General features: G+C 41.4%; 2 protein-coding genes and 1 long non-coding RNA gene across 6 annotated transcripts in view; 1 reads left to right on the top strand and 2 right to left on the bottom strand.

Moving 5' to 3' along the window:
- LOC144614633 (uncharacterized) overlaps nt 1-13,993 on the bottom strand; it is a 29,083-nt gene extending 15,090 nt beyond the window's left edge. The window contains exon 1 of the long non-coding RNA XR_013552527.2: nt 13,386-13,993. This is a non-coding gene — a long non-coding RNA (uncharacterized LOC144614633). The remainder of the gene's footprint in view (nt 1-13,385) is intronic.
- LOC132690195 (haptoglobin) lies at nt 12,726-17,119 on the top strand. Its single transcript, XM_078438944.1, has 5 exons — nt 12,726-12,848; nt 13,989-14,068; nt 14,376-14,477; nt 15,220-15,294; nt 16,206-17,119. The coding sequence occupies exons 1-5, from the start codon at nt 12,844-12,846 to the stop codon at nt 16,982-16,984; spliced, it is 1,041 nt and encodes a 346-aa protein (XP_078295070.1). The 5' UTR covers nt 12,726-12,843; the 3' UTR covers nt 16,985-17,119.
- A 2,025-nt stretch (nt 17,120-19,144) lies between these two features.
- Nucleotides 19,145-27,599, bottom strand: TXNL4B (thioredoxin like 4B). 4 transcript variants are annotated; one of them, XM_060650273.2, is made up of 5 exons: nt 27,231-27,418; nt 25,392-25,452; nt 24,265-24,433; nt 22,656-22,807; nt 19,145-20,892 (listed from the first exon to the last, which is right to left on the bottom strand). In XM_060650273.2, exons 3-5 carry the CDS (start codon nt 24,394-24,396, stop codon nt 20,727-20,729), a joined length of 450 nt encoding a protein of 149 aa, XP_060506256.1. In that variant the 5' UTR covers nt 24,397-24,433; nt 25,392-25,452; nt 27,231-27,418; the 3' UTR covers nt 19,145-20,726. The 4 variants fall into 4 exon arrangements, with proteins under 4 accessions (XP_060506256.1, XP_060506255.1, XP_060506254.1 ...); XM_060650272.3 differs by lacking the exons at nt 25,392-25,452; nt 27,231-27,418 and adding an exon at nt 27,429-27,599; XM_060650271.2 differs by lacking the exon at nt 25,392-25,452.
- Nucleotides 27,600-27,623: the final 24 nt, after the last annotated feature.

Below are 27,623 nucleotides of genomic sequence, written 5' to 3'. Positions count from 1 at the left end.
ATGACTTTCTTTAATGTTATATTTAGATTCTTTTCCTCTTCTTCTTCTTCTTTTTGTATTTACTTTGAGGTTACTATGAAGTTCACATATCTTACTTATCCTATGTTTGTAACAGTCTACTTTAAGTTAATGGCAACTTAAATTTGAACACATCCAAAACTACATTTTTATTCTCTCTGATGTTTAATGTTTCTGATGTCACTTTTTATGTTTTAATTTTACATATCCCTTAACTAATTATTGTAGTTTCTGTTAATTTTACTATTTTTGTCTTTTAACCTTCTTAATAGCTTTATAATTAACCCTTTACCTTTACTATATATTTACTTTTTTCCAGTGAGATTTTTACTTTCATATGTCTTCTTATTATTAGTGCCATTTTTTTTCAGCTTAAATATGTCCCTTTATTTATTTTTTTAAATGTTTATTTTCGAGACAGAGGGAGACAGAGCATGGGTGGGGGGTGGGGGGGGGCAGAGAGAGATGGAGACACAGAATCTGAAACGGGCTCCAGGCTCTGAGCTGTCAGCAGAGAGCCCAATGCGGGGCTTGAACCCACGAACCGTGAGATCATGACCTGAGCCAAAGTCGGACGCTTAACTGACTGAGCCACCCAGGCACCCCAATATGTCCCTTTAATATTTTGTGTAAGACTGGTTTAGTAGTAATGCACTCCTGTAGCTTTTGCTTGTCTGGAAAACTTCTCTTTACTTCCAATCTGAATGATAACCTTGCTGGATGGAGTATTCTTGGTTTGAAGCTTTCTCCTTTCAGCACTTTGAATATGTCATGACACTCCCTTTGGCTTGAAAAATTTCTGCTGAGAAATATGCTGACAGCCTTATGGGGTTTCCCTTGTAGGTAACAATCTGTTTTTCTCTTGCTGCTTTTAAGAGTCTCTCTTTAACTTTTGATGTTTTAATTATAGTGTGTCTTGGTATAGCTCTTTTTGGGCTTATCATTTTTGGAGCTGTCTAGATTCCTGGACCTAGATGTCTATTTCTCTCCCTAAGTTAGAGAAGTTTTCAGCCATTACATCTTCAAATAAGTTTTCTGACACTTTCTCTTACCCTTCTTCTGGGTACTCTATAATGCAAATGTTATTCTGCTTGATGTTGCTCCAGTGGTCACTTAAGTTACTTTCATTTTTTAAAATTGTATTTTTCCTTTTGTTACTCTGTCTGGGTGAGTTTCATTGCTCTATCTTCCGTGTTGCTGATTCATTCTTCTGCTTTATCCAGTCTACTGATGAACCCCTCTAATGTATTTTTCAGTTCAGTTTTTGTTTCTTCAGCTCTGCGACTTCCGTTTGGTACTCTCTTATGTCTTCTATGTCTTTGTTGAAGTTCTTACTGTATTCATCCATTTTTCTTCTGAGTTTGGTGAGCATCTTTGTAATCATTACTTTGAGTTGCTTATCAGGTAGATTACTTATCTCCATATCATCAAGGTCTTTTTCTGAGGTTATATCTTATTCTTTCATTTGGAACACATTTCTTTTCCTGCTGATTTTGCTTGATTCTCTGTGTTTATTTCTGTGTATTAGGAAACAACATCTATCTCTCTGTCTTGAAGGAATGGCCTTGTTTAGGTGATGATCCTTTTCATTCAACCTTGCCCTAGTTTTCGGTTGTCTCTTGAACCTTTGTCTAAACTGCCTGATTTATTCTTATTTATTTATTTATTTATTTAGCGAGTGTGAGTAGGGGACAGTGGCAGAGAGGGGGGGAGAGAGAGAGAGAGAGAGAGAGAGAGAGAGAAAATCCCAAGCAGGCTCCATGTTCAGTGCACAGTATGATGTGCGGTTTGATCCCACAACTCTGGGATCATGTTCTGAGCCAAAATCAAGAGTTGGACGCTTAAACAACAGAGCCACACAGGCACCCTTAAATTTCCTGATTTATTCTTGATATGACCCTGTTGTGGGAGATGTGCCAAGACCTGTCAGTGCTCCAAGGGGAGGTATTTCACTTAGCACCTGGTTTCAGGTTGATTGGAAGCCAGACTCTGAGGAGCAGCTTTTAAAATATGCATATATACACAGTCCTGTGGGGTTGCAATTGTAATGCCTGCTGTCCTTCAGACCAGGAGATCTGGAGGTGTCCCCTGTGTGACAACTCCAAAAATCAGGGTTCCAGATGAGTGTATAAGCTCCTTTCTGGGAAGTCTTGTTGAGCTGTAGGAAGGCCACGGGGGTATGGAATGATGATATCTCCCTGTTTACATTCCCTGGGAGTGCCTCCTTAGCCTCTAAGGAGGCTGTGGAAAGCCTGAAGCTTGCCTCTCAGGCTGAAGCTCCAGGCTAAGGAAATAGGTTTTTTCACAGGAAGACTGGGAGTTGTAGCCTGTCAAGAACTGTCTGATTGTTACGGTCATATTGAGCTCTGGAACAGCCCTCTTGGCTACCAAGGCTAGGCAATCAAGAGGTGTCCCCGTGTGGGTTGAGTGTGCCTGCAAGCTTTGGCAAGACTGCTGGAGAGTGTTGGGGGTGAGGCACCCTAGCACCGTCTAAGAGGCAGCAGGAACATGTCTTAACTCTTCTCACCTATGAGTTTTAGCAAAGCAGCAGGATAGTGCCTTGTCTGCGCACATGCTGGCTTCAGGCTGAAAGCAGGAGAATGCCATCGCCTCTTGCACTTGCCAGCCCTGGCCACGGGGCAGGGAAGTGTTGCAACCACCTGTGTTTGCAGACTTTAGCTATGGAGTGGGAGAACTCTGTGACTAGTCAGGGAGTGGGGGAGTGCTGCAATCATTGTGCTCTCTGACCTCAGTAAATGTCATGACCCTCTGGCCCTGACCATCCCAGCAAGTTGGCAGGAGAGTGCTATCTCTGAGCTCACCTGCCTGCGCTAGCAGGCCATGTGGAAAGAGTGTAACAATGGTGTCCTCCAGCACCTCCATCTCCAGAGAGCATCTCAACTGTGCCCTGGCCCTCTAGCTGATGTCACCAATCAGCATATATTTCCCTCACATATGGTCTAGGTGCTTTTCAAACTGCTGTTTTATGCTGGGTCTTGGGGTGAGAAAGACCATATGTGAGCCCTCCAAGAGGGGAATCTCAGTTTCCTATACCACTTTAGGACCTCCAGATGTCAGCCCCACTGTTTTTCCAAGTTAGACATTCTGGAGCTTGTCCTTCTGTTACAGATACTAGAGGTTGGGGTGCCTGATATGGAGCACCAACCTCTTGCTCCTCTGAGAGAAGCATCTGCCTGGTGAGATCCCTCCTTATTGTGTTCCCGGGCTGGGGGTGGGTTTTTTTTGGTGAGAGTGTGTCTCTGACTCTCTTATCCATCTTGATGTGGTTCTTTAATCCTTTCTTTTGCAGAGCAGTTTCACTTAGTTTTCAGATATTTTTCAGAGGGAAATTATCCATATGCAACTGTAGATTTGCTATGTCTGTGGGAGGACAGGAGTTCAGGATCTTCCTGTGCCACCTTCTTGGACCCTTCCCCCAACCCCATTTATAATCTTCCCGTAAGAGAACCACAGGCCTATATGACTTCATTGGAAAATTCCCCCAAACAATTAAGAAAAATATTATCAATCTTACACAAACTCTTTCATGTAATAGAAAAATAGGGAACACTCTTCATATTTCATTAAGAGATCAACATAAACTTAATATTAAATCCTGATAAGGATATTGCCAGAAAGGAAATTTATAGATTGGTATTTCTTATTTCTTATGAACTCAGATGGAAAAATCCTAAAAAATAATCAATAAATCAAATACAGCAATATATAAAAATTATATTACATCATGAGAAATTGAAGTTTATTCCAGAAGTGAAGGTTGGTTTAACATTTAAAAATTGAGCAATATAATTCACCACATTAACAAAATAAATAATCTTATTAATAAAGAAAAATATTTGACACTTTATGTTAAAAAAAAACTCAACAAACTAGGAATAAAAAGGAACTTCCTTAATCTGATAAATGATATCTACAAAAAGAAACAACAAACACAACAAACAAAACAAAAAAGCCTAGAGCTAACATAATACTTAGGAGTGAAATTCTGAATGCTTTTTGTCTCCCTGAGTTTGGGAATAGACAAGGATGCTCATTTCCCACTTATGTCTAACATTGTAGCAAAAACCCTAGTTAGTGCAATAAGGTGAGAAAAATAAATAAAAGATACAAAGATTAGAAAAGAAGAGGTAAAAAAGTCATTATTTGCAGATGACATGATTGTGTACCTAAAAAAATTAGATCAAGGAAACTATTAGATTTAATTAGTGAATTTACAAGTTTGCTGGATATAACATCAATATACTAAAATCACGCATACTTTCCTACCTTCACTATAAACAATTAGCAAATTAAATGAAAATATCACTTATAGTAGCCATAAAAATTGCATACTTAGGAGTAAATCTAATAAAAGGGGTGCACGAGATGTATCCTAAAATGTACAAGGCACTGAAATTAAAGACAAGTTAAATAAATGAGGGGATATACCATGTTTAGGGATTGGAAGACTCAATATTGTCAAGATGTCAATTCTCCCCAAATTGACCTAGAAATCTGATGCAATCCCAATCAAAATCCCAGCAGGACATTTTCAAATCAATAAGTAAAAGACATTTCATAAAGAAGATATCTAAATGGACCAATAATAATATAAAAAGTGCTCTATAGGGTTGCCTGGTTGGCTCAGTCTGTTGAGCATCCAACTTTTGGTTTTGGTTCAGGTCGTGATCCCAGGGTCATGGGATTGAGCCCTCTGTTGGGCTCTGCCCCGAGTGTGGAGCCTGCTTAAGATTCTCTTTCTCCCTGCTTCTGCCTCCCTCCCTCTCTTGCACTGTCTCTCTCTAAAAAAAAAAAAAAAAAAAAAAAAAGCAGCACTATATATCATTCAATATCTGTGAGATGCAAATGAAAGCCATCATTATAATTTGCTGTGTATGTATCAGAATGGCTAAAATTGAAGTGTACTGGCAACGATACGGAGCAACTGGAATCTGAGCAACTGGAATATTACAGGTGGGAGTGTATAGTGGAGAATTGTTTGGCAGCATCTACTAAAGCTAAACACCACTGGGGCACCTGGGTAGCTCAGTGGGTTAAGCGTCCAGTTTTTTATTTTAGCTCACGTCATGACCTAAGGGTTTGTGAGATTGAGCCCTGTGTTGGGCTTTGTGCTGACAGGTTGGAGCCTACTTGGGATTCTCTCTCCCCCCCCTCTCTCTGCCCCTTCCCTGCTCATGTTATAAACAAACAAACAAACAAACAAACTTAAAAAAAATAAATCTAAACACTGCCTACCCTATGACACAGCAAGATATTTATTCAAGAAAAATGAGCACATGTATTCACCAAAAGACATGTGCAAGCAAGTTCATAGTAGCTTTATTTATAATAGCCCAAACTGGAATAAGTTCAAACACCCATAAACAGAGAATGGATAAACCAACTGTGGTTTATCCATACAATGGAATACTTCTCAGGAATAAAAAAGAAGCAAACTAATGTGACAATATGGATGATTCTTACAGACATATGATGGGCAAAAGAAGCCAGAAACAAGTGACTACTATTTGATTCTATTTATATGAAGTTCAAGATCAGGCAAAACTCTCATGACAGAAGTCAGAATACTGGTTACTTTTTGAGGGTTGGGTGTTCATTGCAAGGAACTCAACATAGTCTTCTGGGTGCTAGAAATATTTTATATCTTGACCTAATGTTTTAAGATTTGATGTTTGTCTAAGATTTGATGTTTTTAGTAAATGACGCTAGATCAATTGTATACCCATATGGAATAAAATTAGCCTGGCCTCCTACCTTACTTCCCTGAATTTATGTAAGGTATTTATAACAGACAATTTAGAATCATAAAGTCCCAACAATGAAGGAATACTTAAAGTATACATGACACGTCTTTAAGTTAGGACTATGATGTGGCATTGAAAGTGTTTTAAAGAGTTTGCTACATAGAAAATGCCTGTAATATTGGGTAAAAAAGGCAGACCACAAAAATTATATATAGATATAGATATAGATATAGATATAGATATAGATATAGATATAGATATAAGGAATTATCAACACGATGTAAAAGAATGTACAGAGAAAAGCCTGGAAGAAAATGACACTAAAGTGTTAATAGTGGTTATTGGTTGTCTTGGAGTGCAAAATAATGGGAAGACTTTTTTCTTATTTTTATTTTTCTGTAGCTTGCAAAATTTCAAGACTTCAATAATGGTAGAACTTTTAAAAAATAATTTTTTCCTTCCAAAACCAAAACTCTACCCTTCAAGTTTCTCTGCCAACTGCTGTCCTGCTTTATTAATTTTTTAAGCTTTTCTGCTTTCTGTTCTCACCACAAAATGTGTTCCCTACATCCTGTGGCTGGCTACTCTCAGCTGTCACCTCCTCATCTTGTCCCATCCTAATTCCAAGTCAGAAGGCCTTTGGGCTGGATATTATTTTTTTCTTTCTTCTTTTAAAAATTTTTTTTCTTAACGTTTATTTATTTCTGAGAGAGAGAGACAGAGCATGAGTGGGGGAGGGACAGAGAGAGAGAGAGGCAGACACAGAATCTGAAGCAGGCTCCATGCTCTGAGCTGTCAGCACAGAGCTCGATGCAGGCCTTGAACTCAAGAACTGTGAGATCATGACCTGAGCTGAATTTGGATGCTTAACTGACTGAGCCACCCAGGCGCCCTGGGCTGGATACTCTTAATTGTCAAGTTAATAAAGGATGCCAAAGGCAGAGAGCCTGTGAACTCTCCCTTGTCGGTTATAATAGAGCTCAGGTTTTGTTTACAGGCAAATGCAAATTTTTTTTTTTTTTGAGAAAAAAAGCTTTATTTTCAAAGTCACAAGTAGTCTTCATTTTAATTTTTTTTTATTAACTTGTTTTTTTATATTTTTGCATTTACATCCAAATTAGTTAGCATATAGTGCAACAATGATTTCAGGAGTAGATTCCTTAGTGCCCCTCACCCATTTAGCCCATCCCCCCTCCCACAACCCCTCCAGTAACCCTCAGTTTGTTCTCCATATTTATGAGTCTCTTCTGTTTTGTCCCCCTCCCTGTTTTTATATTATTTTTGTTTCCCTTCCCTTATGTTCATCTGTTTTGTCTCTTAAAGTCCTCAGATGAGTAAAGTCATATGATTTTTGTCTTTCTCTAATTTCACTTAGCATAATACCCTCCAGTTCCATCCACATAACTGCAAATGGCAAGATTTCATTCTTTTGGTTGCTGAGTAATACTCCATTGTATATATATACCACATCTTCTTTATCCATTCATCCATCAATGGACATTTGGGCTCTTTCCATACTTGGGCTATTGTGGATAGTGCTGCTATAAACATGGGGGTGCATGTGTCCCTTTGAAACAGCACACCTGTATCCCGTGGATAAATGCCTAGTAGTACAATTTCTGGGTCGTAGGGTAGCTCTATTTTTAATTTTTGAGGAACCTCCACACTGTTTTCCAGAGTGGTCGCACCAGCTTGCATTCCCACAAATGCAAATTTTCATGCATCTAGTGGGTAAGCATTTATTTGAATTACAGTGGTGGTGAGAAATGTCTCATTTTAGATATTCTAGGAGGGGCATTTGCAGCCCAAAGAGAAAACTTCCACCTCCGCTTCACAGGATCACAGAGCAGCGCAGTCATGTTGCAGCATGTATACACAGTAGGAGAAGTTGTGGCCGTTTATAATGCAGATTCTCAGACTCTGCTCAGACTGGATCAATTCTCTGCAAGGAGGGGCCTGGGCTTTGCCTCTTAATGTCTGTCTGGTGATTCTCCCCCACCATCCTTCACTTTTTAAATGTTATTTGATACCAACATACGTTTTGAAAAATTATTTATTTATTCATTCTTGTTCTATTCTATTTCTTAGAGAAAGAGTGTGAGTGGGGGAGACAGGCAGAGGGAGAGAGCCCAAAGCTGGGTTGTTAACAATAATTTATTTATATTTACATATGTGATTTTCTCTTATGCCTTCCTCCTGGCTCCCTATGAGAAGTAACATTTTACATTTTGTGTTTTCCATTCTTTTAAAATATTTAAAAATACAGTTTTTTCTTCTTGGCATCTAGGCCTATAAGACATATTGTTTAGTTCTGCTTGTTTAAAAAAAAAACTTTTGGCCTCAAGAGAAAGAAGTTTGTTATTTTTTATGAATTTTTTGTGATAAAGTATATATAACAAATTTTCTGGTAACAGTTCTAAAGTGTACAATTCAATGGCATTAATTACATTTGCAATGTTGTGTAATCATCACTACCATTTCCAAAAATTTTCATCACTCCAAACAGAAACTCTGTACCCATTAAGCAATAATACTCCTCTGTCCCCTCCCCTAGGCTTTGGTAACCTCTACTTTGTGTCTATGAATTTGCCTTTTCTAGATATTTCATAGAAGTAGAATCATACAATATTTGTCTTTTTGTGTCCGGTTTCTTTCACTTAGCATAATATTTCCAAAGCTTATTCATGTTGTAGCATGTGCCAGAACTTTTTATAGATGAACAGTAGTCTATTGTACATATATGCCACGTTTTGTTTATCCATTCATTTGTTGAAGGACACTTGGATTGTTTCTACCTTTTGGTTATTGTGAATAATGCTGTCAGGAACATTGATGTACAAGAATCTTTTAGAGACCCTATTTTCAATTATGTTGGCTATATACCTAGAAGTAGAACTGCTGGGTCATATAACAATTCTATGTTTAGCTTTTTGAGGAACCATCATAGTGTTATCCACAGAGACTACACCATTTTATATTCCCTACAGCAGTATATGGCAGTTCCGACTTGTTCACACCCTTGCCAACCTTTATTATGTATGTATATATGTGTGCATATATATGTATATGCACATATATATATACACATAGATATATGTATTATACAATTTCAAACATATATTTTGAAAATATGTATATTTTAATATATTTATTTTATTTTGTTATTTTGAGAGTGATAGAGAGCGCGCACACGTGCAAACAGGGAAGTGGCAGAGAGACAGGGAAAGAGAAGAGAATCCCAAGCAGAGTCCATGCTGTCAGCCCAGGGTCTGACATGGGGCTTGATCCCATGAACTTGAGATCATGACCTGAGCCAACATCAAGAGTTGGATGCTCAACTGACTGAGCCACTCAGGGGCCCAACATATATTTGACTGTAGCCATCCTAGTAGGTATGAGTGCCATCCTGTGTGTGTGTGTGTGTGTGTGTGTTTATATCAAAGTTTTAAAATAATCTCTACACCTCATGTGAGATTTGAACTCATGACTCTGAGATTGAGAGTGGCATGCTCTTCCGACTGAGCCAGCCAGGTGCCTTGGCATCCTGTGGTTTTGACTTGCACTTCTGTAATGATATTTCCAGTGATGGTGAGCATCTTATCATGTGCTTATGTGCTTATTGGTCATTTGTGTATTTTCTTTTAAAAAAATGTTGGTTCCAATCATTTGCCCATTTTAAAAAGTAATATTTATTTATTTATTTATTTATTTATTTATTTATTTATGTATTTATGTATTTATGTATTGATTTATTTATTTAAAAATTTACATCCAAGTTAGCATATAGTGCAACAATGATTTCAGGAGTAGATTCCAGTGATTGATCACCTATGTGTAACACTCAGTGCTCATCCCAACAAATGTCTCCCTTAATGCCCGTTACCCATTTAGCCCATCCCTCCTCCCACAACCCCTCCAGCAACCCTCTGTTTGTTCTCTATGTTTAAGAGTCTCTTATGTTTTGTCTCCCTCCCTGTTTCTATATTAATATTTAAAAACATTTTTTTAATGTTTATTTATTTTTGAGACAGAGAGAGACAGAGCATGAACAGGGGAGGGTCAGAGAGAGAGGAAGACACAGAATCTGAAGCAGGCTCCAGGCTCTGAGCTGTCAGGACAGAGCCTGATGCAGGGCTCAAACTCACAGAGCGTGAGATCGTGACCTGAGCCAAAGTCAGAAGCTCAACCGAGCCACCCAGGCGCCCCTCTATATTATTTTTGATTCCCTTCCCTTATGTTCATCTGTTTTGTACCTTAAACACTTCATATGAATGAAGCCATATATTTGTCTTTCTCTAATTTCACTTAGCATAATACCCTCTAGTTCCATCCATGTAGTTGCAAATGGCAAGATTTCATTCTTTTTGATTGCTGAGTAATACTCCATTGTGTACACACACACACACACACACACACACACACACACAGACACACACCTTCTTTATCCATTCATCCGTCAATGGCATTTGCCCATGTTTTCATTGGATTGTGTTTTTGTTGTTTTTGTAGAATATCTGGATGTTAAATCCTTGTCAGAGATACGATTTATAAATATTTCCTCCCAGTCATAGATTGTCTTTCCTCTTTCTTGATATTGTCTTTTGATGCACAAAAGTTTTAAATTTATCTATTTTTTGTTTTTGCTTGTGATTTGAATCAAAGAATCTTTTTCCAAGTATGTTTGTTTTTGAGCTCTCTAAAAGTGTTATCATTCTTTTTCTTTAAATATATTTTTTTAAATGTTTATTTATTTTTGAGAGAGCGTGAGCAGGGGAGGGGGAGAGAGAGATGGAGACACAGAATCTGAGGCAGGCTCCAGGCTCTGGGCTGTTAGCACATAGCCCAATGTGGGGCTCGAACCCACAGACTGTGAGATCATGACCTGAGCTGAAGTTGGATGCTTAACGACTGAGCCACTCAGGTGCCCCAAAGTGGTATCATTCTTAACGTAATCTCCTGAAACTTGCCACTTTCTTTCAAACTTATGGTTTTCCATGTTTTTTCATTGTCTGTTCACTCTCACAGCTGTGTAATACAGATTGTCCCTGACTGAAGATGGTTCAACTTAACGAGTTTTTTCTTTCCTCCTTTTTAAAAAAAGTATAGTTGACGTACACTATTCTATTAGTTTTAGATACATAATGATTCAACATTTGTATATAGCATGAAATGCTCATCATGGTAAGTGTAGTTACCATCTGTCACCACACAAAGTTATTCCAATATTATCGAGTATATTCCCTATGCTGTACATAACATCCTTATGACTTAATTTATTTTATAAGTGGAAGTTCATATCTCTTAATCCCATCACCTGGCTCACCTAGCTCCTCACCCCCGACTTCTGATTTTTTGACTTTATGATGGTGTGAAAGCAACATGCATTCAGTAGAAACTGCACTTTGAATTTTGATCTTTGCCCGTGCTAGTCATATGCAGGATGATAGTCTCTTGTGATGCTCGGCAGTTTCCAGTCAGCTACACGATCATGAGGGTAAACAATCAATACACTTAATGACCATTCTTAACCCACATAACCACTTTGTTTTTCATTTTCACTACAGTATTCAATAAATTACATGAGATATTCAACGCTTTATTATAAAGGAGACTTTGAGTGAGATGATTTTGCCCAACTTAGGCCAATGGGATTGTTCTGGGCACATTTAAGGTAGGCCAGGCTAAATTTTGATGCTTGGTAGGTCAGGTGTATTAAATGAATTTGTGTCTTACAATATTTTCAACTTAAGATGGTTTATCAGGATGCAGCCCTATCACAAGGCGTGGAAGATCTGTATTCCATTATATGAATATACCACATTATTTAGCCATCCCCCTATTAAAAGTATTTTGAGTACAGTTGACACACAATGTTACATTAGTTTCAGGTGGACAACATAGTGATTCAACATCTCTGTATGTTATGCTGTGCTCACCACGAGTGTAGCTACTACCATCGGTCACCTTCCAACACTATTACAATATGATTAATTGTATTCCCTGTATCTTTTATTCCCATGACCTATTCTTTCCAGAACCGGAAGCTGTATCTCCCTCTCCCCTTCACCCATTTTGTCCATCCTCTCAATCCCTTCCCTCTGGCAGCCATCACTTTGTTCTCAGTATTTATAGGTCTAATTCTGCTTTTTGCTCGTTTGCACCCATTCCCTACTGATGGACACCTATGCTGTTTCCAGTGATCTTGCTGTTACATCAGTGCCACCACCAATATCTCAAAGTGATTCTTTTGTACATTATAACTTAAGAACCACTGATCTTTTTTTTTTTTTTTTTATGAACAAAGCAGTATTTTATTGAGTTCAATTGAGTAGGACTTGGAATAAAGAGTGCAGACATTTGACTGAAGCATACTGATTTTCCTCACCTGCTGTCTGTATTAATTACTGGATTACAATACCATGAGAACTACTGCCATTGAGCATGGTTTGCAGCAGCCTACAGTACAGCTTTAACCATTTTGTGTGATTTCTTGCAAAGAACTATCAGAGAAGACAATAAATACATTTTACTGATTTCAGGTTGGAGAAGTTTTAAGCAATAGGGAGATGTCAACACAGGGTGGGGAAGATGATTGTGAAAAGGAAATGCTTTCTTTAGAGCCCTGTCTCAGCCAGGTTGCAGGAACATCTATAAGGCGTTTGAAATAAGGCAAAGAAGTGTTTTTTTTTTTTTCCCTCAGTGCTGAAAACTCTCCAAAACAAAGAGACACAGATTGATGTTTCCTCCCCCACTCCTGCACAGTGACTGATTTCGGGAAACACTTGGGCAGCTACAGGGGGTCATGGCGTGGCCAGGCTTCTTTGGGGTTTGTAAAGAAACACCAGGGGCAACTCAAGCGTGAAGCAAGAGCTCAGCTCTTAACAGGCATATTGTTTGTGGCTCTGTTACTGGAAAATGCAGTGACCTTAACAAGGTCAAAGTTGTGTAGACACAGCAATTACGAAACCCAGAAGGGGGTGGAGTGAGATACCGGAGGCATAAAAGCATCAGCAGGTAGCTCCCACAGCACTGCTCTTCCATCCGGCAGGACAAACCAAAGATGAGGTGAGTCCATGGTTCTGCCACTTCCCTCCTTCCCTTGCTCATGTCATCTTTCTCTGTGCACATCTTGTACCCACGGGACAGCTCAGGTATGGGGGAAACCAAAGGAGAGATGGAAATCAAGAACAAAGAAATAGGGCCACTGGGCTAAACTATAGCAAATTAAGGGGTTTAGTTTAGCGTGCTAAATCTTCTGCTTTTCTGTGTCCATGAGAATGTGACTTACTCTAAACAATATCTTTTTCCTCGAGGTTACAAAATTTTCATCTTTACAGGGGATGCCAGAGGCTCCCATAGTAGGCTTTCTGGTATTTAAGATATGTTTATTAGCAGGTTTTTTTTTTGTTTGTTTTAAAAAATGTGTAAGACCAATAGTAACACATTTGAGTGACCCAATTAAGGCACTGAGATTTTATCAAAGCAAAAAAAAAAACCCAAAAAACCCAAAAAACCAAACCTTTTTTAAAGGTTGAAATAACAAGACTACATACTTAACTAAGCAATCTCTGTACAGTTGGCTTCTGTCAGCGAAACGATTACCTGGTAGTGTCGCCTATGCGTCAATGCCCATGTCTACGGTCATGCTTTCAGGAAGCCCGTTATCTTCCTGGTGACCTTTTGGGGTTTCCTAAAGGCAAATCATCATAAAATAATAGGAAAACCATAAATTCTGTATATTTAAAACATCTACTTATGGAAAAAATTAAAAAGTCTAGGGAATAGCATAAGAAATCCCTACCTTTCCATTTTCAAGTTACCCACACTTTATTAGCTATTATCCTGTAGCCCAGCGCCTTTGGTGTCGGAGGCTCTTTTTTTTTTTTTTTCCAGGAGAGCTCATTTATTATTAGCAACTTAATGTTTCCTCAATGCTGCCAGAAATTGAGGCCCACATGCCTATGTACCTTCCTATCTTGGTGGTTCCTCTCTGAGGCTCATGTAGAATTCCCAGCAGCACGGACCACACTGGAACCCGAGTGGACTGTGTATATGGGTGCTGGCAGGAGGCAACTTCTTGGTTCTAACACTTCCATGTACCTTCTTCTCTGGCTGGCTAATGGGAGGTGTGTGTGTGTGTGTGTGTGTGTGTGTGTGTGAAGCAAGGAGACCAGTTGTGCACCCCTTCTTGTCCTGTCTCTGCAGAGCCCTGGGAGCTGTCGTTGCCCTCCTGTTCTGGGGGCAGCTTTTCGCAGTGGACACTGGCAATGCCACGGATAACACAGGTAGGTCTTTGGGTTTGGGTGGGAGCTGGATGTCCCAGCACTGCTGGGTCTCATTGACCCTATCACATCTACACCCTCTCTTTGGGAAGAGCCACTTCCTCCTTCTCATCTTAACCTCTGGTATTTCAGTCCCATGAAGAACACTGGAGAGCCATCCAGAGAAAAGGGGGGATGGCCTTCCCTTTGGCTTCCATTTGAGGTGGAGGGCAGTTGATACGCAGAACAGCTTCTTCTCAACTCTTTTCATGGGTCTCTGGGATGAGTTTCTGAACATGAACCCCCTCTTCCTATTGCATTTCCTTTGCAGAGGTCAGCCTTCCAAAGCCCCCAGAGATTGAGAATGGCTATGCAGAGCACTTTGTTCGTTACCAGTGTAAACCCCTCTATAAACTGCGCACCGAAGGAGACGGTAAGACCTGGACCATGTCCCTGCACCCTCCTCCATCCCGGCCTTTCCATGATGAGTAGGGCCAAGGGTGATGGGCCAGAAAACTTACATGTTCTCCTTGGAACCAGAAGAGGTAGATTCTAATAGCGATTTTGTCACCAGTAGCTGTGGCCTTTTGGGCAAATTAACTTTAGCTCCAAGTTTTCTCCTTTGTTAAGGGGAGGTGATAACATGTAGCCTACTCATCTCAGAGTGAGATCTACATCTCCAAAAGGAGATGTGGTAAAAAAAAAAAAAAACAACCAAGGGTGGTGCCAGTGATGACAAGGGGTGGTCCTTACTAGTGAGTACTGTGTTCCCAGCACTGTTTTAAGTTCTTGATGTATATCTGCTCACTTAGTTCTTACAAAACCCTCTGAAGAGATACTGTTACTCTCATTTTCCTTATGAGGACACTGAGGTACAGACAGGCTGAATAACTTGCTCAAGTTCAGGTAGCCTGTAAGATGAACAGGCAGAATTTGAACCCTGGTTCCTACTCTGTACTGTGTCTCCATGACAACAAATCTGTCCTGCTGGGCTTTGCTGCCCGCCCCCCCCCCCCCCCCCGCCACTTGGCTTCTAGTACACTGCTCTTCCCTTCCTCCCTCCCTCCCTTCCCCTTCCTTCTCCTCTCTTTCTCTGATTCTCTTTAAATACCTCCTCTCCTCATGCTGGGTCCAGATTCAGTGTCTTTTAACTCTTTTCTATCCTTTTGCTTCAGGAGAGTATACATTAAACAGTGAGAAGCACTGGACAAACAAGGCCATTGGAGAGAAACTTCCCGAATGTGAAGCAGGTAGGAAGCCAGGGGCCCTGGGAAGCTGACCAAAGGTAGGTGTTGAGAGTCTAGTGTGTGGGCAGGCACACCCTTCCTGAGTGGCTTCCTCTGAGCATCACAGGGCCAAGATGAGGGACCTGGGAGAACCCAAAATGGTCAGGCCGATAAGTGAGCATTTGGGTGATGGCTCTCCAAAAAAGTACACTAAGGATCTCCTTCATTTGGGTCTTTGGGGTATTGACTGAATCCACTGTCCACATTGCCCCCAGAGAATCAGAAGGCCCTGTGTGTACAGAGAGGCCGCCTAGGCAGCCCAGGGTCAAGTGTACAGCCAGCTCCAGGAAGAACTAGTCATGGGAGGACAGAACAAAAAGAAATCCATGGAAGTATGAGGCAGCAGGTTGGAGACGGGTTAGGACTTCTAGTTCCGGTTATTAGGAAAGCTACTGCTCCTTCCCTTTCCCTCCTGGGACGGGAGGATTCTGTCTGCCTTCTTCTATGACTAGTGGTGTAGAATCGCTAAGCTGCCTTCTACCTAAAATCTGAGTTCCAGCCAACGCTGCAACAGATGGCTCTTTATTTAGGGAGAATGAATTTTTATAGCTTCTCACCCTCACAATGACTTTTAGGGAAAGTCTCAGCATTGAGATTTGAAAATCTCAGCACTACTTGTTTTTTTTCATGAGTTAGAAAAGCAGGAAATAGAACTGTGCCCTACTGATGTAAACAACTTTATAAAAAAGAGCCACTTTAAACTGTCAACAATGGAAATGGGGGGAGCAGGTGGTAAGGCAAGGAGTGTAAATATTCCTAGCTGTGCAGAAATTAACACAACAGTTTAGACAGCAGCAATTGCCAATGCTTTGCCCCTCTTTCCTACACTGGGAGACTGACATTTCTGCTCCTGACTTTCTTGCTTTCCTTGACAGTGTGCGGAAAGCCCAAGAACCCGGTGGATCAGGTGCAGCGGATCATGGGTGGATCAGTGGATGCCAAAGGCAGCTTTCCCTGGCAGGCTAAGATGGTCTCCCACCATAATCTCACCTCGGGGGCCACACTGATCAGTGAACAGTGGCTGTTGACCACGGCTAAAAATCTCTTCCTGGGCCATAACGATGATGCAAAAGCAAAAGACATTGCCCCAACTTTAAAACTCTATGTGGGGAAAAATCAGCCTGTGGAGATTGAGAAGGTGGTTCTCCACCCTAACTACTCCAATGTAGACATCGGGCTCATCAAACTCAAACAGAAGGTGCCCATTGATGAGAGAGTAATGCCCATCTGTCTACCTTCAAAAGATTATGCAGAAGTGGGGCGTGTGGGCTATGTGTCTGGATGGGGGCGAAATACCAACTTTAATTTCACTGAGCTACTGAAGTACGTCATGCTGCCTGTGGCTGATCAAGAGAATTGTGTGAAGCACTACGAAGGCAGCACAGTGCCCGAGAAGAAGTCACCGAAGAGTCCTGTAGGGGTGCAGCCCATACTGAATGAGCACACCTTCTGTGCTGGCTTGTCTAAGTTTCAGGAAGATACTTGCTACGGTGATGCTGGCAGTGCGTTTGCCGTTCACGACGAGGACGACAACACCTGGTATGCAGCTGGAATCCTGAGCTTTGATAAGAGCTGTAGGGTTGCTGAGTATGGCGTGTACGTGAAAGTGCCCTCCATCCTGGCCTGGATTCAGGAAACCACAGCTGGCAACTAATGCTGTCTGGCTGGGAGCCCTAGCCTGACAGCAAGACTTTACTCTGGAAGAGAGGAAACTAGATGGGAAGAGAGGGGATAAAATGGGGTGTGAAGCAGTGCTGAGTCAATCAATAAAGGGATTTCTTTTGAGTCATTTCTGTGCTATTTTTAGCCTCAGGCCTTTTTTATTCTCTCATTTATGGTACAGCAGCAGCTAAGTGGTATAGAGTCTACTAGGAGTGTGGAAGAAAACACCCCAAGCCAACTCAAAATCTGTAAGACGAAACAAACTTTCCCACCCTGGGGATCATACTCATTGACTGAGTGCCTACCAAACAGCAGGCCTCAGAAAGGTCACTGTTACCCTGGTTTCATAGACAAGAAAACAGACTTGGAGAAGTTAAGTGATTTGTTTAAGGCCATACAGCTATTAGATAGTGAGGCTGAATTCACTTTGAACCCAGGTCCGTCTGGATATGAACTTCAGCTCTCTACACTGCATCCTCTTCTTTGAAGTGTGTTAGGGGAAAGAGTGCGGGCTGATGAGGAAGAGGCTAGCTCAACGTGGGATGAAAACAAGGGTTTTGGCACAGGCAGTATTTTATTATTTGTGCTCCAACACACCAGCCTTCAGAAAACAAAGTAAGACGGGGTAAAGGCAGGACTTCTGGACTTGGTGAGTCCAGATCATAGTGTGGCCACATGTTTGCCAAGTGCCTTCAGTTCCCTGCCATCGGTCCCTGGTTTCCTTCCAGAGGGGCTTAAAACAGCTGGTCCCTAACATCCCTATGAGCATTCTAGAACTTGGTAAAGAGTTACAAGTCTCTTCCTCAATAGGGTATGCTTTTCCCAGTTGGAAGAAACCTATCCTTTACTGGGAGCCAAATGCAAGCCACCTGAGTCTTCCCTTTCACAAAGACAGGGTCTTGCTATTAAGGGTCTCCCAGAAGAAAGGTTTCAGAACCCCTGTAAACAGAAGGCTCTTCTTCTAACTTCTTCTATTCCTTCCTGCTGTTTAAGCCTTCAGTACACTGACCTTTCATTAAAGTACCTTTGTGTCCTATGAAAATATGGCCTCTCCTTCTCATGGCATAAAATGCTGATGTCAGTATTCTCGCACCAGGGTCTGCCCTTCACTGTGAAGTTGTCCTCAGGTGTACTCTCTAGATCCATCCACACTTTTCAACAGGTTAGAGCTAGTAGAGACCAATGAAGACCTTACAACTATATTCTAAAAGCTGTGAAAGAATAGCCAGAAACTGAAGAATTATACACACACATAAACAAAATATCTCTCAATACAGTTATTTTTCGGTTGGTATAGCTTTAGCACTAAATTTTCTTGAAGAAAAAATACTCCACTTGTCTTGAAGAACTATCTGATTGCACTAAGTGGCTTCTGGCCACTGTCCCGAAGGAAAACAGTAAGAGAAAACTTTCAGCATTTTCTCAATTCACTTATCATTTCCAGCTTCCTCCCCAGCAGCTCCTCCTGCCCTCCTGGTCTACCCCTTGGATTTTAGTGACACTGAACTCCGCGTGGCTCTCTGAACATGTTCTGCTGTCTCCAGCATCTGGGCTTCTTCCTCCTGGCACCCTCTCCTGAATGCCTCTCCCTTTCCACACAAGTATGTCCTACCCTCCTTTGAGGTTTGGGCATTGTCTCCACTACAAAGCCTTCTACCATTCAGGAGTCACTTGTATTTCTGTAGCATGGAGCACAGGGCAGGGCATTTGGTATGAACTCAATCAATACTTGTGGAATGGAAAGTAACTAACATAGGAACAAAAACAATAAAAAAAAAAAGGGGTGCCTGGGTGGCTCAGTCGGTTAAGCGTCCGACTTGAGCTCAGGTCACGATCTCACAGTCTGTGAGTTCCAGCCCCGCGTTGGGCTCTGTGCTGACAGCTCAGAGCCTGGAGCCTGCTTCAGATTCTGTGTCTCCCTCTCTCTCTGACCCTCCCCCATTCATGTTCTGTCTCTGTCTCAAAAATAAATAAAAACATTAAAAAAAAATTAAAAATCAGGACTTCAGAGAAACATTCCCTAAAGACCTCAGGAAGAAAGAAGATATGACAATTTTACGCATGCAAGTTCTAAGTTTTTGTTGGTATCTGAGCACCTACCACATGTCAAATACTGTGTGACTGAAGTTGTGACAGAAAATCCAACTAACAGTGACAGGCAATGAAGACATTTTATTCTTTCTGGAGGGAGGCAGGTATAGAGTTCACTAAGCAGCTCAATAGCATCATCAGGGACACAGGTTTTTATTGTTCTTCTCCACACATTCACGTTTCATCCAGGGGCTGGTCCTAATGGTCCTGGGATGGTTGCTACGGTTCCATGTCTTATCCCTGGGGCGGCTCTCTCCTGTCGTCAGCAAAGGATGCAAAAACCCACAGTGGCCTTCCTTCTATGCCACGTCAATGAGAACCAGAATGGGTGGTCATCTCTTTTTGCAGAAAAGGCTTGTAAAGGAAGTGCCCAGTGAGGGGAGAATGAACTTGCAGAGACAGTGTTGGTCTGCACAGAGCTGGGACGTCAGCGTCTGGCAAGCAAATCCACGTCTGGCCCACTGCCCTCCGGATCTGCATCTATTCTTTTGTTCTACAAAGTCAGTATCCAGAGGCCCAGCGAGGTTTTGAGAGAAGCAGGGACTTGTCAAGTGGTGGCAGGTTATGCCAGGGCTGCTGGCAGAGCAAGAATTCTTCATAAAGTTATTAAAATGGGCAAATACCACAAAGATGTTATTTCTAACGATTCTGACATCTCTTTCCGGTCTTGAGTCCTTGAAGTAAAATCCTCTGCTTCAGAAAGCGGCAGAACTTGGACTTCTGGGAGAAATCTGCTGCTACTTACTAATTTGTTTAGCTCAAATTGGGTGCTGGATGGTAAAGGTTCAGCGTCCCATTTCTTGGGCAATTTAATAACAAAAGCTAGTCAAATGAGCAAACTGGGATACTGTTTTAAAAGTTCAAGCCAGATGGGGCACCTGGGTGTCTAGGTCGGTTAAGCATCCAACTTTGGCTCAGGTCATGATTTCACAGTTTGTGAGTTCGAGCCCTGCGTTGGGCTCTGGGCTGACAGCTCAGAGCCGGGAGGCTGCTTCAGATTGTGTCTCCTTCTGTCTCTGCCACTCCCCAGCTTGTAATCTCTCTCTCAAAAAATAAAAATAAATAAATAAAAGTTTAAACCAGAAAGTTTCCAAAATAAAACATTTTCTCACTATCTGTAGAGAAATATTTATTCCAAGAGAAACTGAGATAACAGCGACTGGAGACAGGAGAGCATGAGATAAATACATGAGTAGAGAAACGGGGGAGGGGGAGGGCGTGTGTGTGGGTACATTTAGGGTAAAAAAATAAGTACTTCTGCTCTTACGGGAAATGATTTTCTATTTTACTTGTATATCAAAGTCAACATAAATATACTAGCCAATGTTTAGAAGGATTTTGTATCATCTTAAGGAATAAAGAGAAGCACAATAAAAATTAAAAAAAAATCACGCTTGGGAAATTGACCCCGGTGGTCTTGACTGCTCTGGGGTTTGCAGGGAATAGACATTTAAGCATCTCTGCCCATTGCAGTGCCAGCGTGGTCTTCTACTTGAGGGTGGGGTATTTTCTACCCAAGTCAGCACTCTTCTCTGCTGGGATGCTGAACACATGTCCGAAGGACTCCAGGAAAACGGCACAGCTGGGTTCAGGTACTGTTTCAAGACGTGCTTTTTTCTTCAACTTTGATAGTCATGAATGCTTTAAATGTCTTGATAGAGAAGGTCATATTTGGGAATATTCTTGGGATCAATAGGACTTTGGACAATAAGCTTTCCCCTCATTGCTCCTCGATAAATTACTTCAACCAAATCTATGAAGTCTTGCTTGGTTTTGAAACTTCCCACAAACTTAGTGTGATCGGGAGACCTAGAGAGCACGGGAGAAAAACAACCACGCTCAGAACTTTTAGCGATTTCTCGCTGCAGACCTTCAGGATAAATAAAATGAAGCACAGTTCTGATACTTTCTGTTCCTGAGGGAGACTTCAGACATAAAGCCCAACATTGATTTCTCCGTTTGTGAGTACAGGGCCCATTTGATACAGGATTAAACGCAGAGCCGTGGGCCACTGGGAGGGCATGTGAACCCTACCAGGTGAAGAGCCTTCCCTTCAAAATCTACCTCAATTTCTTGTCAGTTCCTTATCAAGCAGAATTCCCTGAGCGTTGGGATGGGCATAGTTGGTTGCCACTGCTGTTGGCCTTGCCGTGCAGAACCCGTTAACTGGTCACCGTCTCTGAGTTCCCCTCACTTATACTTTTGAGTGGGGGGTACAAAATCGTTTTTTTTTTCCCTATTTCAAACATCGGTTATGTTTATTACAGAAATTTTTTAGAAAAAAACATTACCAGTGAGGTCAAAGGCCGCATTTTGGTACATATTGTTCCAAAGCGTGTGTGCGTGTGTGTACACACATGTGTTTCTTTTTTCAAAATCATGGTAATTATATCATGCAAACTATTTTGTAATGTTCCAACTAACATAAAACCTATCTCTTTCAAAGTCATTAAACTTGTATTTACAACATCATATGAAACTGACATCTAGTGTCCTTCTGTGAACATCTAGTTTCTTTCCAAGTATTTTGCTTTCTAAATAATGGTGGGATGAATATTTAGGCAGCCAATTTTGCCCACTTTCATGATTATTTCCCTTTAGATAAATTCTTGGAAATGCAATTGCTAAGTTAAAATTTTTACATATTTAAGTTGGCAAATAGTGTCATAAATCACATTTTAAAAAGACTGTACCAGGGGGGTGCCTGGGTGGCTCAGTCGGTTAAAAGTCCCAGGTCATGATCTCATGGTTGTGAGCCCTGTGAGGGGCTCCACACTGGGCATGGAGCCTGCTTAAGATTCTCTCTCTCCCCCTCCCTCTTCCCCTCCCTACCTTGCGCATGCTCTCAAAAAAAAAAAAAAAAAAAAGATTGCATCAAATTAACTTCTATCACCTGTATCCTAGGAGAATAAACAGCTTTAAAATAAAACAGGTAATGGTTAATGCACTTTCAAGTAGATAATGACAAAACAGATACACAGATCTAAACAAGCAGACACCTGAACCACATTGAGAAGTGTTAAGAATTATGGACACACTGAAAATACATGTTGAGTGCTAGGATGCTGACTGGATACAACGGAAGGTGTTAAAGATTCCATGGTGCTTATTCTTGACAGAATTGAAGAATGACATCAGAATTCTCTGAGTGGCAGAAGATAGGACACTTGGCCAGAGAGAAACATGTCTCAGTTTGCCGGAAGGAACACTTCTTTCATAAATGCAGCCTACCAGTCCCAAAAGTTTAAGAACAATGACACATTTTGTTTTAAATGAAATTCCTAAGAAACTTTTAAAAAAGCTGTTCTATATTCTCTACACCAAAGGATAGTTAGTGCTGCACAAACTGTTCAATTGTTTCCTACTTACGTAGGAGGTTAACATTTGCCAATCATACTGGATACGCTGTCATTTTTGTGCCAAAGTTTCACATGACCAAGGAGTGGGTCACCTGAGGACACAGCACCAACGCAGGGCTCACAGAGCCACCCTCATAGGCAGGTGAGTTACTGGAACTGCTTGGTAGAAAGAACCCCTCACAGCTGCAATGACTTCAGTTCAATCTAACTTACCCATAATCCACTTTCATGTGCTGCCCATTGAAGAAGAACACAGTAGATGGAATATAACTGATGTCAAAATAGTGCGTGTAAACGGGAGTTTGGTCCACATCTACCAGATATATAGCAGCCATTTTACTCAGGTCAGAAGACGTCTTAGAAAGCTGCAAATAGAGACATGTAGGTTACAATGAGAGAGGCAGCTAAATCTCCCCTGAGTTCCACATTAGACACAATGTAACCTTATCATTCAGACAGGGCCCTGGGTAAACTGTGTGAATACATTTCTCTCTCTTTTTTTTTAAATTGATTTTTGGTTGTAAAAAACTTTTATAAACTTCTTATAGATTTATGAAATCCATGTTCGCTTAAACAAAAACAACTCAGAAATATACACGGCAGACACTGAAATTCCCCCCAATCTCCTGCCTTCCAATCCCCCCTTAAATGATAATCATAATAAAAACAGTGAAGGCTTGTCTGGCGGTTATTACACGTTAAGTGTCCAAAGTGCTTTATGCTTATTAACTCATTTGATCCTTACAACATTCATATGAGGTTATTATAGTCCCCACTTCTTGGATGAGGAAACTGGGTAATCTGCCCCTGGTCACACAACTTTAAGCAGTACAGCTGGGATTTGAACTTGGGCAGCTTGGCTTCAGTCTATACTCTTGGCCTTTGATATTCCCTTCCCTCTATGGCTGAGGGTATAATCCTCTGGCCCATTCCTCCCTCAGATTAACACATCAGCATTCATATTTAATCACAGAAATAAAGATTCTTATACTGGATCCACACTGTGTGTGGCAGCAATAGAAATGGTGCGAAGAGGTGTTAGTTCTGGGATCAGTCTCTCTCTATAACAGAGACAAGAATAACCACACTTTGTCCCATACTCCCCTCCCTACTCATCAGAGTATGAAGATGTGTTATGAAATCAGATTACCATCAGGCACACACTGGAGGCACCACACTGGAAAAGCTTATTTGCAGGCAGAGAAAAAGAAGTTCAAACCCCAGCTCTGCAAGTCACCTGACATCCCTGGCATTCATCTCCCTGTGTGGGAGTAGTTACAGTGATGGTAATTATTCCACTGTTGTGAGCACAGAGTAAATAAGTGTTTCTGGTCCTCTAGTGCTCTGTTGGTGAAACTGAACTTGGATGGCTACTGGTGGGGAGGGACGTCTAGGACAGATTCAGCAGGATCACGGGTTTGGGGGCTTAGCTCAGGGCAGGCATATGACCAGCTACTAGTGAAAGCGTGCCAGCAAATGAAAAGCAGTATCTCTAGGCCCGGCCACTGCCTTTCATGCACTTTGTAGATGTTGAAGTGAGAACATACAGATTTTTAATAAAAACCATTTATTTAAAAAATTCACGGGGTGCCTGGGTGGCGCAGTCGGTTGAGCGTCCGACTTCAGCCAGGTCACGATCTCGCGGTCTGAGTTCGAGCCCCGCGTCAGGCTCTGGGCTGATGGCTCGGAGCCTGGAGCCTGTTTCTGATTCTGTGTCTCCCTCTCTCTCTGCCCCTCCCCCGTTCATGCTCTGTCTCTCTCTGTCCCAAAAATAAATAAAAAACGTTGAAAAAAAAAATTAAAAAAAAAAAAATTCACTTACAATATCATCTAGCTGCAGACAGACTGGATCCTCATCTCTCCCAAATCGGAGAACCAATACCTTCTCTGCAGTACTTTTTATTGCTTGGTCTACTTCTTTTTTGCTAGTTAGCTTGGGCAACAGGAAGCTCATCTTGCCATAATCCAAATATTTATCCTTACTGTCAGTCCTGAAATACAGTTGCAATATTTAAAGACAGATTAAGTGCATGAGTCCTAATTAAAAAAAAAAAAAAAATTTGTAGTAGTTAATACACATATATTTTATTCTCAGAGGAAAGAAATAGTTTGATACAACATAGTATCACAACAGTAAAAAAAAAAACCCAACACACTAAATGCACAAACTGCTGGCAAGTCCACCAGCTTGAAAAGAAACATAAATACAAAAAGGCGTACTGTGGGGGCGCCTGGGTGGCTCAGTTGGTTGAGCGTCCGACTTCAGCTCGGATCATGATCTCACAGTCTGTGAGTTCGAGCCCCGCGTCGGGCTCTGTGCTGACAGCTCACAGCCCAGGGCCTGTTTCAGATTCTGTGCCTCCCTCTCTCTCTGACCCTCCCCCATTCATGCTGTGTCTCTCTCTGTCTCAAAAATAAATAAACGTTAAAAAAAAAATTTTCAAAAAGGCGTACTGTGAAAAATCTCCCTCCCTCTCTCTGCCCTCAACTGGCCCTGTTAGTACTGGCCTGTTTCTCCCCACACAGCAGGTAGCTACTTTCATTAATTTCTCATGTATCTTCCAGTTTTGTTATGCATTTACAAAAACATACAAATGTGCATTGCTATGTTTTTTCCCTCTTTTACCCCAAAGACAGGCTATTCTATCTGCCAGGGTTCTAGCAGGAGAAAGATAACATTCTCAAATTTGGTAATTTCGAAAGATTTTCATTAAGGCAGGGTACAGGCACACACCAGGTACAGTGCTGTACTTGGGCTAGTAAGAGCAGGGCGCTGTTCCCACCCTGAGGCCTGAAGGAGCTACAGCAGGGAGTAGTTAGCACAAGTGTGTGGTGGGGAACGCCGGGTGGAGAAGGCTGTCGTATAGGAGGTCAGCCTGCAGTTAAGGGATGCAGCCACTCTTCTCCGTCTGTCTGATCTCCTCCTAATGTGCCCACTGGGTGACTCACACTGGAACCAGAGGGCAGGGGAGATGCAGAAGGCATCCAAGTCTCGTGGTCCTGGAGCAGTCTAGAGAAGGAAAGAGTGCATCTGGAGAGGCAAATGACAGATGTCCGGCACACATACTTTACCCACTCTTCTTCACTTTGCGCTTTTTTACTTAGCATGCATAGACCTTCCCATATCTATACACACGTTGTCACAGAGACATACTATTTCACACACGCACCACACTTTTAAAACCGTCTTTTACTGATTAAGTATTATCATGAGTCTTGGCTTAAAGATTCTTGGTGCATATGTTATTAGATGCACCCCCCACCCCCACGTGACAAACAGATGGATTAAGAGTGTGTGTGAAAACCACAAAATAAACAAATCATAAAATACTCAGATAAAAGGGACCTAATCCAATTCCCTCATTTTATAGACTTGTTTGCTTATAGTTTTGGTTCTAGCTACAGCACGGACTAGAATCAAAGCCACCAAATTTCTTTCCTTCTAAAGTTTTTTATTTTATTTTAGAGGGAGAGAGAGAGCGTGCAAGTGGGGGAGAGAGAATCTTAAGCAAGCTCCACACTCAGCACAGAGCCCATCATGGGGCTCGATCCCACGACTCTGGGATCATGACCTGAGCCGAAATCAAGAGATGGATGCTTAACTGCCTGAGCCATGCAGGTGCCCCCAAGCCACCAAATTTCTACTGCAGTGTTCCTTCTGCTATAATAAGCTCCTGTTCTCATGGTTGAGAAACTCTATTTTTGAGTCCATCCAGAAGAACTCCACCGAGGTACTTGATATTTTATATTTGGCCCCCAAGTTGGCTAATGCTATGAAAAGGGAGGATTTCTTTATGTGTGTGTGTGTGTGTGTGTGTGTGTGTGACAAGTCACATTTTAAGACAAGAGTTAATAAAAATGTATATAGGAAATGAAATTGTTCCTGTAATAAGTCATACTTTAAACAGGCAAGCTGATTGCTAGGAAGGACTTCCTCAAATGTCAGTAGCAGAAAAAATTACTGATAAAAGGGAAAGTCAAAGTGAGGATGGATCTATCCCACCCTAGAATTCAAACAGCAACTCCAGTTCTGATAAAGAGGAGGAAAACTAAAGCCACACCTAAGAAAATGTCCATAGCAAGGGATACCAACAGAGACTTCACAAAAGAAGAGGTACAAATAGGCAAAAATATTTGGAAAGTTAAGCTTTACTAGTAAACAAAGAAAAGCAAATGGAAGATTATTTAACAAAGCCATTAAGTTGGTAAAGATGAAACAATATTGCAAGAGTGTGAATAAAGGGCCACACATTCTTACTTGCTGCTGGAATGCAGAGAAGCAAAAACTTTTCCAGAAAGAAAACAATTTGAGCAACAACTCCATTTCTGAGAATTAACTTGACACGTCCACAATGATTTATCACATTCTTAAGGTGAAAAACTGCAAACAACTTAAATAGCCCAAAATAGGAGATTGGAAAAAAATGATAGTACAGTCCTGGAACATACTATTACACAGCTGCTAAATACTGTTACAGATGAACATTTCACATACTGAAAAGTTCTCATGATAAATAAGTTACAAAACAGTATATAAAGTGTGATCCTACTGCTGTACAAAACCCAATACAAATGTATACATTTACATAGAAATAACTGGAAATAAATATCCCAAAACACATAGTGGTTATCTCTGTCAGTGAACAGACAGGTGACTTTTATTTACATCGGAGTGAGAGTCTTCTTCCAAACTATTCGATATATATACATACTTAATATATATATGCTTAATGATGCCTGTGGTTGGGCTGCTCCTGGCCCACAAGTGCTAGGGCAAACGACACCTACTTTCTTTGTACAAGTCACCTCCTTCTCTTCCACTTGACTGTTCGCAACCCCGACCGCTTCTCCGAAATGTCGGCACACAGGCGGTTCCCGTCTTCTACACCAAAAGCAGCAACCCTAACTCAAAGTAACCCAGGGGCTGCTGCCTCCCAACTCTGGCGGAACCACTTATAAAACCGGAAACGGAAAAAGAATACTCACTGGCAAGTAGATAAACTTGCGGTCCTTCCCCTCAATAGTCCCAACAAGCTCACGAGATTATTCGTTACTCTAGTCACCGCCCACTTTGCCCGCCTTTGACAGGAAGCCGAGCGTCACTTCCGCCCTTATTAAACATGACCGACCTCCTTCCCTTTCTTCTTAGAGCCGAGGCGGGGCCTCGCCTTTCAGGCTAAC

Source organism: Panthera onca, chromosome E2, assembly GCF_046562875.1.
Source record: "Panthera onca isolate mPanOnc1 chromosome E2, mPanOnc1 haplotype 2, whole genome shotgun sequence".
NCBI lineage: Eukaryota > Metazoa > Chordata > Mammalia > Carnivora > Felidae > Panthera > Panthera onca.
This window is presented reverse-complemented; position numbering and strand designations above follow the sequence as displayed.

Excerpts from the sequence above, each read along its gene's own strand:
- LOC132690195 (XM_078438944.1), top strand. Across the intron at positions 14,069-14,375 it reads CAATGCCACGGATAACACAG|AGGTCAGCCTTCCAAAGCCC; the intron begins GTAGGTCTTTGG and ends TTTCCTTTGCAG. Across the intron at positions 14,478-15,219 it reads ACTGCGCACCGAAGGAGACG|GAGAGTATACATTAAACAGT; the intron begins GTAAGACCTGGA and ends CTTTTGCTTCAG.
- TXNL4B (XM_060650272.3), bottom strand. The coding sequence starts at position 24,396 with ATGAGCTTCCTGTTGCCCAAGCTAACTAGCAAAAAAGAAGTAGACCAA. Across the intron at positions 22,808-24,264 it reads GTCTGCAGCTAGATGATATT|CTTTCTAAGACGTCTTCTGA; the intron begins GTAAGTGAATTT and ends CTCTATTTGCAG. Across the intron at positions 20,893-22,655 it reads CACATGAAAGTGGATTATGG|GTCTCCCGATCACACTAAGT; the intron begins GTAAGTTAGATT and ends CGTGCTCTCTAG.